At 37.3% G+C, this 15,939-nt stretch overlaps 1 protein-coding gene across 3 annotated transcripts in view; it reads right to left on the minus strand.

Annotated features, from left to right (window-relative positions):
- APAF1 (apoptotic peptidase activating factor 1) overlaps positions 1-15,939 on the minus strand; it is a 93,911-nt gene that overhangs the window by 15,556 nt on the left and 62,416 nt on the right. For all 3 annotated transcript variants that reach the window (XM_077772247.1, XM_077772248.1, XM_077772249.1), the window contains exons 23-25: positions 13,350-13,475; positions 1,508-1,627; positions 1,098-1,223 (exon numbers count right to left, since the gene is read on the minus strand). In XM_077772247.1, coding sequence (XP_077628373.1) covers positions 1,098-1,223; positions 1,508-1,627; positions 13,350-13,475 — 372 coding nt within the window. The remainder of the gene's footprint in view (positions 1-1,097; positions 1,224-1,507; positions 1,628-13,349; positions 13,476-15,939) is intronic.

The raw sequence follows: 15,939 nt of genomic DNA on the forward strand, positions 1-15,939 counted from the left end.
GTTTTTTTTCTTTCCAATATTCTCCTTTGTGGTTCAACATCATCACCATTTTAACAAGAATGTACTGAAATTACCATGTTCCAGACACGGAGCTAAGGACTGGTGGTACAAAAATGAACTAGATACAGTCCCTGTCCTTAAAAACTCTATAATCAGGTATACAGATTTACAAATCATTAAGTAAATAGTTACATGAAGTAAATGCTCTAAGAAACTGGAGTAATCTGGAACGATGAAGGTAGGGAAGCTAACCCCACCTGAGGGCCAGGAAAGGGTTCACTAAAGAGCTGACATCAAATCTATGGCTGAAAGAATGAGACATAATGCTTTGAGGTAAAAAAGGAGAAGGCTGTGTCACACCAAAGTTAACTGAGTACACAGTAGATGGAGGTAAAAGTAGCTTGGCACAGAAGGAACAATGCAGCAGAAAGAGATGGTCAAGGGGAAAGGAGTCTGGCATATAAACCATCAGGTCATAGAGGTATTTCAACAGGAGACTCAGGCAGCAGGAAGGAAGATAAACTGGAGGAGGCACAGACCAAAGAAAGGTTCACCAATGAAGGAGGAGAGTCTAATCTTATGGATGGGGAAGAGGAGAAGAATGAGCCAAGAAACACCGAGAAATAATCAACAGAGCATGAAAGACAGGACAGAGTCCTGGTCAATTGCAAGGTTTGTAGTTTGGAAAAATGGGTAATGAGGTCATTAACAAAGATGGAGAAAAAAATTAGAGAATGGAGTAGTCAATGTCCCCAACCAGCCAGCATTTCACCAGAATGTGATTTTCAGAAGTATCAACTTATATCAATTGCATAAACTTTTACTACGGATGTGCAATTAAATGTAAATTCCTTTCAGTGCTTTTTCTTGCCTATAATATATAGTAGATATTGCATTTTATTAGTAATAGAGAAAAAAGTCATTAGTAAATCAGAAATCAAAAGTCCTCAATGTTATTCATTTAAACTATGGGCATCCTCCAAAAATTCACAAAACAGGAGACGCACAGAATCTTACTGTTTTATATATCATTTGGACTCATAATACATAATCAATACCTAACTTCTATGCATGCACATTTCAGCTAACTGACCTACCTTTGCAGTCTTGTCAGCAGATGTAGATGAAAACTTCGTAGCATCAGGAGAAATATCACAAGAAAGTACTGTATCTTGGTGACAGACAAAATCTTTTTCTATTCTTCCAGTAATAATACTCCATACCTTCAAAAAGAAATACAGAATTTGACACTTTTAAGCACATTTTGTATTACCGGGCATAATCATCTAGAACACATATCTATAAAACAAGAGCTTTAGTACAATGGTTGTTCTGATCTCTTTAAGTGTCCTTAAACACGGAGATGAAGATGATTGCAGTAAACAGAAAACAGGCATGAGAAAATAGAAATTTTAAAATTAAAGTTACCACCTATCTGCTTTTAGCTGTCACAATATAATCATTACAATATCAGAATACTTAAAAAAATTTTTTTGCTTCAAATTACCTTCACTGTTCCATCAAATGACCAGGAAAGCAGTCTTGAATTTTTCAAGAGCCTAAAGTCTTTCACTGTTTCCTGATGAGCTTGTAGAAAAACAAATTCCTCTGCTTGCCAATTCCATACCTGATTATCAAAGAAATAAGTCTGTTACAATCCTCTCCCCATGATATCCCATTGGAGAAGTAGGGTAGTAGGTGCTCAACTGCCTAACATCTTTTATCCTCATGGCATTCAGTAAAACAAAAAAGAATACAGCTAAGCGAAATTAGTCAGAGAAAGAAATAGCTGACTAGTCAGTCAAATATGATATGACCTCATTCATATGAGGACTTTAAGATACAAAACAGATAAACATAAGGGAAGGGAAGCAGAAATAATATAAAAACAGGCAGGGGGGCAAAACATAAGAGACTCTTAAATATAGAGAACAAACACAGGGTTGCTGGAGGGGTCGTGGGAGGGGGGATGGGCAAAATGGGGAAGGGGCATTAAGGAATCTACTCCTGAAATCACTGTTGCACCATATGCTAACCAACTTGGATGTAAATTTTTTTTAAAAAATACCAAGAAAAAATACAGTACTCCCATTTTAGAGACAGAAAAAAGAAAAGCTAGGATTAATTAACTTGACTAAGGGACAAAATAAAATATGTTTCCTACTAAATAAAATTCATTATCAGGGTGCCTGGGTGGTTCAGTCAGTTGCGCATCTGACTCTTGATTTCAGCTCAGGTCCTAATCCCAGGGTCATGGGATTGAGCCCCATGTTGGGCTCTGTGCTGAATGTGGTGTCTGCTTGAGATTCTCAGTCTCTGTCTCTGTCTCTCTCTCTTCCTCCCTCCCCACATCCCTCCCCCACCCCGTTCACACTCTCTCTCTCTAAAAAAATAAAAATAAACCTTTAGGAAAAAAGTCATTTTTAGAGAACTCAGAATTGGACCCACAAATGTATGACCAACTAATCTGTGACAAAGCAGGGAAGAGTATCCAATGGAAAAAAGCCCCTTTAACAGATGGTGCTGGGAGAACTGGACAGCAACGTGCAAATGAATGAAACTAGGTAACTTTCTTACACCATATACAAAAATAAACTCAAAATGGATAAAGGACCTGAGTGTGAGAAAGGAAACTATCAAAATCCTAGAGGAGAAAGCAGGAAACAATATCCTTGACCTCAACTGCAGCAATTTCAACCAACGGAATGGGAAAAGATAGCTGCAAATGACATATCAGATAAAGGGCTAGTATCCAAAATCTATAAGGAACTCACCAATCTCCACACCCGAAAAACAAATAATCCAGTGAAGAAATGGGCAGAAGACTTGAACAGAGATTTCTCCAAAGAGGACATCCAGATGACCAACAGACACAGGAAACGATGCTCAGCATCCCTCCTCATCAGGGAAATACAAATCAAAACCACACTGAGATACCACCTCACGCCGCAGAGTGGCTAAAATGAGCAAATCAGGAGACTATAGATGCTGGCGAGGATGTGGAGANGCTGATGGGGGTGGGGAAAGGAGAAGGGGAGTGACAGGCACTTGCTGGGGTGAGCACTAGGTGTTACATGGAAACCAAATTGACAATAAACTATTTAAAAAATCTTTTTCTTCAGTTTCTTGGAAAGCAGTTAATTACACAAGAAGATAGAGAAAAGCCACAATATGCTAGTGAGCTCTCCATCTGATTAAATTTTCCAGAGAAAATTATCCCTATTACATATTCAGTTTCCTAAGCCCCACAAGTGAGGCCAAAACCAAAGATTCTAGCTCCACTAACAAACAATCCTAAAATACGTATGGAACCAGAAAAGACCCTGAATAGCCAAAGCAATCTTGAAAAAGAAAACCAAAGCTGGAGGCATCATAATCCCAGAATGCAAGCTGTATTACAAAGCTGTAATCATCAAAACAGTATGATACTGGCACAAAAACAGACACTCAGATCAATGGAACAGAACAGAGAACCCAGGAATGGACCCGCAAACATATGGCCAACTAATGTTTCACAAAGCAGGAAAGAATATCCAATGGAGTAAAGACAGTCTCTTCAGCAAATGGTGCTGGGAAAACTGGATAGCAGCAACATACAGAAAAATGAACTTGGACCACTTCCTTACACCATACACAAAAATAAACTCAAAATGGATGAAAGACCTAAACGTAAGATAGGAAGCCATCCAAATCCTCGAGGAGAAAGCAGGCAAAAACCTCTTTGACCTCAGCTGCAGCAACTTCTTACTCAACACGTCTCCAGAGGCAAGGGAAACAAAAGCAAAAATGAACTACCTCATCAAAATTAAATTCTTCTGCACAGCAAAGGAAACAATCAGCAAAACAATCAGCAAAACTAAAAGGCAACCAATGGAATGGGAGAAGATATTTGCAAGCAACATATCAGATAAAGGGCTAGTATCCAAAATCTATAAAGAACTTATCAAACTCAACACCCAAAAACCAAACAATACATTGAAGAAATGGGCAAAAGACATGAATAGGCACTTCTCCAAAGAAGACATCCAGATGGCCAATTGACACATGGAAAAATGCTCCACATCACTCACCATCAGGGAAATACAAATCAAAACCACAGTGAGACACCACCTCACACCTGCCAGAATGGCTAACATTAATAACTCAAGCAACAGACGTTGGCAAGGATGAAGAGACAGAGGATCTCTTTTGCACTACTGGTAGGAATGCAAACTGGTGCAGCTACCCTGGAAAACAGTATGGAGGGTCCTCAAAAAATTAAAAATAGAACTACCTAAGACCCACAACTGCATTACTAGGTTACCCAAGGGATACAGGTGTGCTGTTTCAAAGGAGCACATGCACCCCAATGTTTATAGGAGCACTATCAACAATAGCCAAAGTATGTAAAGAGCCCAAATGTCCATCAATGAATGAATGGTTAAAGAAGATATGGTATACAATGGAGTATTACTCGGCAATTAAAAAAAAAATGAAATCTTGCCATCTGCAACTATAGATAGGACTAGAAGTTATTAAGCTAAGTGAAATTAGTCAGGGAAAGACAAATATCATAGGACTTCACTCATATAAAGAATTTAAGATAAAAACAGATGAACATAAGGGAAGGGACGCAGAAATAATATAAAAACAGGGAGGGGGACATAACATAAGAGACCGTTAAACATAAAGAATAAGCAGAGAGTTGCTGGAGGGATTGTGGGAGAGAGGATGGGCTAAATGGGTAAGGGGCATTAAGGAATCTACTCCTGAATTCACTGTTGCACTATATGCTAACTAACTTGGATGTAAATAAATAAATAAATAAACAAATAAACAAACAAATCGTTCTAGCTCCACTGAAGTTATTGAGTCCTACTGGCCCTAATGCCTGGAAAGGTCAGCTGACTAGAGCAGCTTCAAACCAAGTCAAAGAATTTCTGAGTTTTAGAGATATTTATCTCCTTTATGCATTCCTCAAACTGACAAAGTGATACAGTACATTGTTTTTCACATGGAGCTCTAGAAAGAATTCCTCAAGCACAAAAGGAAGAAAAGAAAATTGAAATGATGCAGACAGTGCATTCAAAGTAGGCTTGAGGTAACGTATGGGTTGGAAGTATGATTCACAACCTGAGAAGGGCTTTTCAAATAAAGACAATGAATGCTTAAGTTAAAGCACAAGGACAGGAAAACATGGAAAGGTTATGGGGACCTGTTTATAGCTCAATCTGGCTAAAATATAGAATATGCAGGAGAATCAGAAAAATAAGGTTCAGAAGATATTTAAAAAAAAAAAAACAAAAAAACAAGTCCAGTAAGGCCTGATGAAGCTGGACTTCTGAACCGTGGGCAATCAAGTAGCCTATAACAGAATTTTTTCTAATTTTTAACATCAGGAATAAAAAGATAAAGAAAAATCAGCAACTACCACAGGTATGCACATTAGTGATATTCTGGGTCAAGTTTTTGACTGGTGATGGTTCAATGGTAGAAATGTCTTCAAGCTTTTCCTGTCAGGCTTAGGCAAAACTATAAAAGAAATGACACTTCTTTCTTTACTCCTTTATCCTCCACACTTAAGCAGCCAGCCTCCCCACCAAGCCCCTGCCTCTCAGATTTCTCTCTCTTCTGTCTCCAAGTGCTCATTCATAGAAGCAAGACATCAGGAGCAGGGTATCCATAAAAGAGCAAGGGGACCCTCGAAGAGGAGCTGGAAATGAAAGGAATTTTAAAGAGAATTAGGAATTTCAGCATTTTAAGAACTCAAGGAGATATACTGGGGAGGGACGTTTCTCTGGCTCCCCAAATCACAACAGAAAAGAAAGGCACCCTTTGTGACTAAGCATAAAATACATCTAGACCATTTCCACTAGAAACTTTCTGGCTTGCTCCTACTTTCTGGGCATTACTGGACTATAGAATCAGTGACTACTATTAACACCTGTTCCTGTGTGACCAGCTCTGCCATTCCCAGCTGTGTCTGATTCAGTGTCCAATCCTGAGTTGGGTTCTTACTGCTGCCCTCCACATCAAAAAGTCAGAGAGCCTTATTGAGCAGACAGAACAAAAAGTTTAACAATAGCTGAGGAAAGATTAAGAATAGCCTTAGAGGTTTTTGTTGCAGCTTTCTGATAAGGCAATGATGACAGGGACACCCTTTTTACTGGACTCAAACACACTGTACTAACTGAATTACCTTATTTAACAGCTAAACTTTCACCAGCATTAGCCAATTGTATTGAGATTGAGTTTGGGATGTCTCTACCATGAGCTATAATTTTTGCAATGTATATACACTATAGAATGTTTTCAGCTATATAAATAATAAAATTTAAATTTTAAAAATGCTGAAGAATCTTCTTCTACCTGTAAGAATCAAGATAGTCTCATATATTGGCTCAGGTAAACATGGCTGCTACTTGGGCTATATTTACCTCAAGAAAAAAGGTCAAAAACTACCAAAGTTAGGGGCGCCTGGGTGGCTTAGTTGGTTAAGCGTCCGACTTTCACTTAGGTCATGATCTCGCGGTTCGTGGGTTTGAGCCCCGCGTCGGGCTCTGTGCTGACTGCCAGCTCAGAGCCTGGAGCCTGTTTCAGTCTGTGACTCCCTCTCTCTCTGACCCTCCCCTGCTCACGCTGTCTCTCTCTCTCTCCTAGATATAAATAAAACATTAAAAAAAAAATTAAAAAAAAAAAACTACCAAAGTTAGACCTCAATTTTCACAACTCTAGGTGCTATAAATAAGTGAGTTCATTTTTTCACATTTTGGCAATAACTTTGGTTCAGCTCAACACAGATTTACTGAACTCCTGCTAAATTCCAGGCACTGGGGGTACAAAGGTAAATAAAATAAACCTTCAAGATGGTAACTATGTGATATGTGTGTGGATACATTAATTAACTTGATCACTGTAATTATTTAACAATGTGTATATATCAAATCATCATGCATGTCTAAAACATACACAATTTTGTCACACCTCAACAAAGCTGGGGGCTAGGGCATAAACTTCCAATAAATTATTTATTAAAAAGTAAAAATAAAACCCCAATTATTAGAAATACCCACCAAGAGTTTTGTTACATGAATATATACTCACTAAAACATTTTAAATGTAAGAAGTATTCTGGATAGAGCAGCAAAAGAGGATGAAACACCACTTAACTCATATTTCTAAAAATAGTCTAACCCTGAACCTAAAACTATTCCTAGAAATTATTTCTCTCTCTGGCTGAGAATATCTGATGTTCATGCAGGTCATTAAACCTATGATTTTAGCTTCTGACAGAAAAACACCACAGTATACAAAGTTTCAACAGAATCTCATCAAATGTAGTTTAGTTTCACCCATTTCAAAGCCATCTGGAGAGGAAGAAAGGTGAATATTACACTGAGTTTCATAGCTAATACAAAGAATAGTATCATGGGAGCCTAGAGTAAGTTTCTGCACTGAAACCAAATTTCCTTCCAATCATAAAGAACTCACAAAGACATATCATAAAAATATTTTTTTCAAAATAGTTTTTATTTATTTATATACGTAATCTTTACCCAAAATGTAGAGCTCAAACTATGACCCCAAGTTCAATAGTCTCACACACTTTCAAATGAGCCAGCCAGGCACCCCATCAAAAGAGTTTTTAATACTGTAAATATTGCTAGTGCAGGAAATATATATTAAATAAAAGAACACATAGTAACTTCTGTTGAACATATGTATTTGTATCTCCTTCACTTCTAAAACCCTACTACAATGACAAGCTCAAGGGAATGGGAACAAAGACAACAACAAAATGTTGTAGCCTGAAAAGCAGGAGAATGGTAACTGACAGCAGAACCAAGAAAATAGAATCCTAAAAGCACTAGAGAAAAACTGAAGCAACAAAACTGACACTACAGAATTTACCAATTGCTCAGGAACATAGGTCACTGAGTACACATCCAGAGGTGGGAATGAGGATGGGCACTGGACCAGAACTATTAGGAATTCTGGGAAGATGGCAGTGAATTTGTTTGTTTTAATCTCCCTAAAACCTCCATGAAAAGTGGACAAAGCAAATGAAATAGCAAAACCAAAACTGCACAGACAACACTGACAACAAGACCCTGTTAACTGACAGAGTATCCCCATAAACTCCAAGATACAAGAGAGCAGAGACAAACCATAGATCCTAGCATCAATATGAAAAGAAGCATAGAGAAGTATGGAGAGTCTGACAAACCTAAAAAGAGAATTCCAAAAGAGCCAAGCACATTCATTGGAAAGTGCAGTGGACCAACGTGAGAGCAGCAGCAGACACTGAATGCAAGGCAACTATGGTACAGTCTGGAAGGGCCAGAGCAGTCTGGGACCTATGAACTCTCAAAATTAACCAGAATAATCCTATACTAATGAGGAAAAACTGCTGGGAATAAAATCCAAATTGAGTAGAACAAGGATAATGGCAGCAAAGAGAAGGTTTAAATAAAAATGAAGGAAGAGGATAGAACAAAGTAATCTCATAAGAATAAGGCCATATTTTTAATGCTTCATGAAAACAATAGAAGGAGAAGCTGTAAAGCTAGAAACACTGGCCTTACTCACTCCTTCAAAAGTTCAGGAAAACTAATTTTGTATAAAAATGAAAAGAACCATCAATGAATAAAACAAAGTTAATATGGAAAAAAAGAGAGAATAAAGCATAGAAAATGCTCCTACAGACAATGAGAGTACACCAGAAAAAAGACTCTAAATTAAAAGGCACCAGCACAACTGAGGACAAAATTATAGTTTTGACAACAGAGAGATCAAATGAAGGTTTACACACTGAACCATTAGATCCTACACCTACCCTCAGTTCTCTTCCCCACTTAGCTCTAAGAACCTGTCAGCCAGATTTATAATCTCCAGGCAGAAAGACCAGAAGTTCCTCATCTAGTAATCTGACAAATCCATGACAAAAGACCTAAAGATACTTACAACAAAGATTCCCCATCCAGGCTACTTTTCAGAAAAGGTCTCAGTAAACATGCAGAGCTTTCAATTACCCTTTTAGTGTCACACCTCTGGTAGCTAATATCACCACACAGCTGAGGAAGACCTTTAAAATAAGAGGCCAAAACAACCACACAGAAAAAGCAACTTGGAGGAAATAGCAACTATGCATGAAACTTCAATTTTGAGGAAAAAAATTATATATATACATACATAAATATGTGTATTATATGTATCACTTATACATTATTTATATATCCACCCATCCTCAAAGAAGATATTACATTTGTGAAACAAGAACACAGTGCTCTTCTAAAGGAATAAGAATGAACTCTTCAGCATTAAAAATAGTAGAAATAAAAAACACAATTAAAGAGCTAGAAGACAAAGCTGAAGAAAACTCAGAAAATAGAGCACGATTTAAAATCATGAATTGTAAAAAAGAAAAGTACATGATCAGGAGATCCAATATCTGAATAATGGTTGTTACAGAAAAAGAAAGCATATTGTGGTGAGGAGGAATCAAAGAAAAATTTAACTTTACTTGGCATTGGAAAAATGACTCCAAGTTGAGAAAGAACCACAAATATGCAAAACAATGGATAAAACAAATACACACCATGGCACATCATCACGGAATTGCAAAATTCTAGGAACAAAGAGAAGATCCTAAAATCTTCCAGATAGAAAGTTTAGGAACCAGAATGGCTTCAGACTTCTCAATATGAGCTTTGGAACCTTGGGAGAAAATGGAACAATGTCTTTAAAGTTCTAGGGTAAAATAAGTGCAAACTACATTCGAAGGTAGAACTGTACTAAATTGCATTAAGGCAGGAAACACATTCATAGTACACTTAGTCTACTTAGTTCTAATGACACTAATGACCAAAACAAAATTTTATTATAACTGTATTAGGAAAATGGGACTGATAAAAAGGTGTGTGCATATGTCAAAGGTAGCACAGGTGGTAGAAGAAAAAAAAGCTATATTTCATCTTAATTTTCAGTAGATAAGTTCTCAAACATAGAAATTAAAAACATAAGCTTGAGATATGGGAGCATGAAGGTAAATATCAAAAGAAGTATCTAGAAGTTAAAAGAAGTGCTTCTGGAGGCGGCTGGCTTGAATCTGCTCGGAGGGACTCGGCCTGCAGATTTATAGTTCAGGCGGTATCAATGGGGTGCTCAGAATAAGATCTGGAAACGAGACGTGGCTCAGGACATAGAGCACAGCCCACCTTGGCTATGCCCACAGCACAGGGAGATCAGACTCAAAAGAGGCTACCTCAAGAAACAAGCCAAAGTACACATGGTGGGGAGTCCCAAATACCATGAGTAGGGAAATAAAATAACCAAAGTCTCAACAAGGGAGACCAAGAGACACCATTCAAAAGAACACTTCCTGAACGGACAGGCCCTGGACAGTCAAACAGCCCTCTTTAATACAGTAGTACTCGCAAGTGCAGTGTCCATAATAAGCTTTTAAAACTAACAAGAGACAGAAAGCTAGCCAAAATGACGAAACAGAAGAACTCTCCTCTAAAGAAATTCCAGGAAGAAATGACAGCTAAAGAACTGCTCAAATCAGATATAAGCAACATAACTGAACAAGAATTTAGAACAATAGTCATAAAATTAATTGCTGGCCTTGAAAAAGGCATGGAAGACGTCAGAGAAAACTATTGCTACAAAGACCATGGAGCTTAAAAATAGTTGTGATGAATTAAAAAATGCTATAAATGAGATGCATAATAAAATAGAGGCATCCAATGCATGTACTGAAGAGGCAGAGAGGAGAATAGGTGAATTAGAAGACACCATTATAGAAAAAGAGGAAGCCGAGAAAAAGACAGATAAACTGATCCAGGAACACGAAAGGAGAGTTCGAGAGCTGAGTGATACAATCAAATGGAACAATATCCGTATCATAGGAATTCCAGAAAAGGAAGAAAGAGGGAAAGGCACTGAAGGAGTCCTTGAACAAATTATAGCAGAGAATTTCCCAATCTGGGGAAGGAAACCGACACTGAAATCCAAGAAGCACAGAGAACTCCCCTCAAACGTAACTTGAATCGATTTTCTGCATGGCATTATCATAGTGAAACTGACAAAATATAAGGACAAAGAGAGAATTCTGAAAGCAACTAGGGATAAAAGGGCCCTAACATACAAAGGAAACCTATCAGAGTGGTGACAGACCTATCTACTGAAACTTGGCAGGCCAGAAAGGAATGGCAGGAAATCTTCAATGTGATGAACATAAAAAAATATGCAGCCAAGAATCCTCTATCCAGCAAGCCTGTCATTCAGAATAGGAGAGACAAAAGTCTTCCCAAATAAACAAAAATTGAAAGAACTCGTCACCACTAAACCAGCCCTACAAGAAATCCGGAGGAAGACTCTATGAGGGAAATGTTGCAAGGAACACAAGGTACCAGAGACACCACCACAAGCATGAATCCTACAAAGAACACAATGACTCTAAACCCATATTTTTCAATAATGACACTGAATGCAAATGGACTAAATGCTCCAATCAAAAGACATAGGGTAGCAGACTGGATAAAAAAACAAAATCCAGGGGTGCCTGGGTGGCTCAGTCGGTTAAAGCTTCCAACTTCGGCTCAGGTCATGATCTCACAGTCCATGGGTTCGAGCCCCACGTCAGGCTCTGTGCTGACAGCTCTGGAGCCTGCTTCAGATTCTGTGTCTCCCTGTCTCTCTACCCCCCGCCCCCGCCTGCTAGCTCTCTGTCTCTCAAATTAAAAAAAGACATAAAAAAATTTTTTCAAATAAGTAAAAATCATGTTTAAAAACAAATCCATCTATTTGCTGTCTACAAGAAACTCATTTTAGACCTGAGGACACCTTCAGATTGAAAGTAAAGGGATGGACAAATATCGATCACGCTACTGGAAGTCAAAAGAAAGCTGGAGTAGCTATACGTATATCAGAAAAACTGGACTTTAAAGTAAAGACAGTAACAAGGGATAAAGAAGGGCATTATATAATAATTATAGGGTCTATCCATCAGGAAGAGCTAACAATTATAAATGTCTATGCACCAAATACGGGAGCACCCAAATAAACAATTAATCATAAATATGGACAAGAATGTGCTAATAGCAGGAGACTTTAATATTCCACTTGCAGCAATGGATAGATCAACTAGACAGAAAATAACTAAAGAAACAATGGACTTGAATGACACATTGGACCAGATGGATTTGACAGATATATTTAGAACTCTACATCCTGAGGCCATGGAGTTCACTTTCTTCTCAAGTGTGCATGCCACATTCTCCAAGATAGATCACATACTGGGACATAAAAGGAGCCCTCAATAAATATAAAAGAATTGAGATCATACCATGCACACTTTCAGATCACAATACTTTGAAACTTGAAATCAATCACAGGAAGAAGTCTGGAAAACCTCCAGAAACATGGAGGTTAAAGAACACCCTACTAAAGAACTAATGGACCAATCAGGCAATTAGAGAAGAAATTAAAAAATATATGGAAACAAATGAAAATGAAAATACAACAATCCAAACTCTATGGGATGCGGCAAAGGCAGTTCTAACAGGAAAGTACATTGCACTCCAAGCCTATTTCAAGAAATTAGAAAAAGCACAAGTACAAAATCTAACAGTGCACCTAAAGGAACTAGAAGGAGAGCAACAAGAGCACCCCAAACCCAGTAGGAGAGAGAAGTAATAAAAATCAGGGCAGAAATGAATATAGAATCCAAAAAAACAGTTGAACAGATCAATGAAACCAAGAGTTGGCTTTTTGAAAAAAATAATAAGTGCTTCTGGAGAATGAGTAATGGGGGAGTCTATTTTCCATAATGAGCTCTGTAATACTATTTAAGTTTTAAAAGTATGTGCAATGGAATTTTGAGAAAACAAAGTTAAATTTTAAAGAACATAAAATAGGCATAAGGCCTCCATATCCACAATCCTTCATTATGGCAAACTATTCTTTTTTTTTTAAAGGATTTCACCCCTATAACAAACATCGTATTCTTAAAAGAATTATTTCAGATTTTACAACTATAAAAAAAAGTAAAGGTAAATTAAATAAATGTGTGGAAGAAGTTTATTTAATTCAAATCCAAATATAAGGCAGGCAGGAAAACTCAAATGACTCCTTGATCTTCAAAATAACCTTTCAGTAGAGGGTCCCCAAGTCAAATGCCTACCTCACCCACAGAAAAATATGAAACATGAATGGGTTTTATCTAAATCTATGTACACAATCTGAATGTATTCCCAAAGTAATATGATCTTAAATATTTAAAATGCCAACCAGATACGAGCCACAATCAAAGTGTTCCTTTGCTAGAGTCAGCATGACATATGTTGGAAGTTAATTCTTCTCCTCACCTGAATCAAAGAATCATCAGAGCTTGAAATAAGAGTTTTCCCATCATCTGTAAACTGGATATGCCGTACAGTCTTCTTGTGCCCAATCTTGGATTGGAAGATTCTGTTGTTTAGGAGTTCTAAAATCTTCAAAAGAGAAAACCACAGAAAATTAGCACCAAGAAATTTACCAACACCCAGGCATTACACCCCAAAGATATTAAATTTAAATTAGATACAGAAGAGTATAGAATTTCAATCTCAGAGTGCTTTCATTTTAATTAAAGACACACAAATGAATGGAACATACATATGCAGATGTGCATGCACACACACACACCTAAATAAAACACTCACTGGAATGACCAGATAGCAGTAGGAACCAGTGGTCCTTCTGAGAACTCAACTACCCAATTCATCAAATAAGTGGCAGCCTGGACTCAGCTTCCAAAAAGAAAATTCAATGTAAGATAGATGAGAGAGAAGAAAGAAAAAATCCTGGATGATAGACAAGGCAATCTCTTTATAAAACACCAGAGACAAGGAAAGGGGGGGGGTAATGAGGGAGACAGCAAACAGAAAAGAATATGAGTAGGCTGGCGAAGTACATCGAGAACACTTAAAAGGTCTAAAGAAGAATACGCCAAATGCAGAGATTAAAAAAGTGGTAACAGAACAGTCAAAAAAGCTTAAGTGAACTGACCAAAAACAAAACAAAGTAAGTAAATATGGTTCTCTTGTCCAAATTAAAATGTACTCAAGGAAGCCTTAGGAAAATACAAATGATGCTAATATAGGAAATGGTAGAAATTCAAGCCTAACCTGCATGTCTGATAAAAGGTCTGATAGAAAGCAAAGGGGAACTTTGTGAGAGCCTTCCCCAATGAGCAGAACAGACAATCTTACCACTGCTGTAGGGAAAAGGCAGGCAAGCATCATAGCACAGCAGCTCAGAGACCAGGGTTTGAATCCTAGCTCTGCCACTTACTGATTTAATTAAAGTTATGGAAACTTGGCGTTTACACATCTGTAAAATAGGAATAACATCTAACATCCAAGTATTATAATAACTCCATGAGAGAATCTGGTTAGTAAACACCTAAAAACGGTAGCTGTTATTATTTGATGATACTAGACTCAACCACATGAAAATGCCATTTTACAAGTTAAATATAGTTGAATATTGGTAACCTCATATGATCCATTTTTATATTCTTTATATTATTTGATCACTTTGAGGGATATGGATGAGGCACATGTGTGTTTTGTGAATTATTTCCTTAAACTAAGGTTTATTTCAAGATACTCAGATTGTAAAAACAAAAAGAATGTAGTGCTGGCTTGGCAACAAGGTAAAAAGAAAAGGGGGAGCAAGGATCCTTTAAGAATGAATAATAACATACCCCAGTTTGAAAGATGAGACCAAGGGAAGACTAAGGTGCACTCATAAATGCAGAACCATCCCTTGCTTAAAAAACATCTACAATATACTTTTTTCAAAATAGCACTCATCTTTACAAATAATTTTTCACAATAATGAAAAAAAAACACCTTAACTCTGAATCCATGCCACATTAGCCATGACAAATATATAACAACATAATAACACTGGCATCACTTTCTAAAAGCTTCTTCCTTCATTCTGTGTGTAAATATATAGTCTCCTCTTTGTGGGGCAATATGGACTAGAGAATATTTGTGTAATTCCTTATGAAAATAAATCCAAAGTAAAGTAAATGTGGCTTGTGCCACAATTAATAAATTAAGAAATAATTCCAAAACAGGGGCACCTGGATAGCTCAGTCGGTTAAGTGTCCGACTTCGGCTCAGGTCATGATCTCACAGTTTGTGGGTTCAAGCTCTGTGTCAGGCTCTGTGCTGACAGATAGCTCAGAGCCTGGAGCCCGCTTCAGATTCTGTGTCTCCCTCTCTCTGACCCTCCCCTGGTCACACTGTCTCTCTCTCCGTCTCCTCTCTCTCTCTCAGAAATAAATAAATACATTTTTAAAAATTTTTTAAAAAGAAGTAATTCCAAAACGATTGAGAAAGTGAGAAGAACAAATGCTCTTTGAAAAACTATTATACAGCTAAAGACAATGTGCTTTGTGATGAAATCATTACAATTTTTGTATTTTTTAAATGTATTTGGTCTTCTTTAATAAGTTAAGGAATTCAGGTGGTGAAGAGGCATACTTCTAATACCAAAAGTTATCAGAAAGGGTTGGTGAAACAGGTAAGCGTAAGGCAACCCTGTATGGACATTTCCAATGAACCTTATCAATACCAAAATGCAAATTTACACCAAAGGCTGAGTTGCTAAGTAGAGAAAACAAGTACTATTTACATTGTTAGCTAAATCTCTGACAGTGTTTGATATTCTTGGAGAACAGCAAAACACTAGGTAGACTATAAGACACAAAAAGACAAAAAGTATGAGAAACCATAATAAAGGCAATCTGAAAAAATATATCACCAACAGGATTGTAATATTAGTTTTAGTCTAACAGAAGAATGACCAATATACCACAAAAAGATGCATTTAGCATAGGTCTACAATGCCAGACACACAACTAATTTTAAATAAATAACTCTGCTGCACAGAAGGATTCTG

Source organism: Crocuta crocuta, unplaced genomic scaffold, assembly GCF_008692635.1.
Source record: "Crocuta crocuta isolate KB4526 unplaced genomic scaffold, BGI_CrCroc_1.0 scaffold216, whole genome shotgun sequence".
NCBI classification, from domain to species: Eukaryota; Metazoa; Chordata; class Mammalia; order Carnivora; family Hyaenidae; genus Crocuta; species Crocuta crocuta.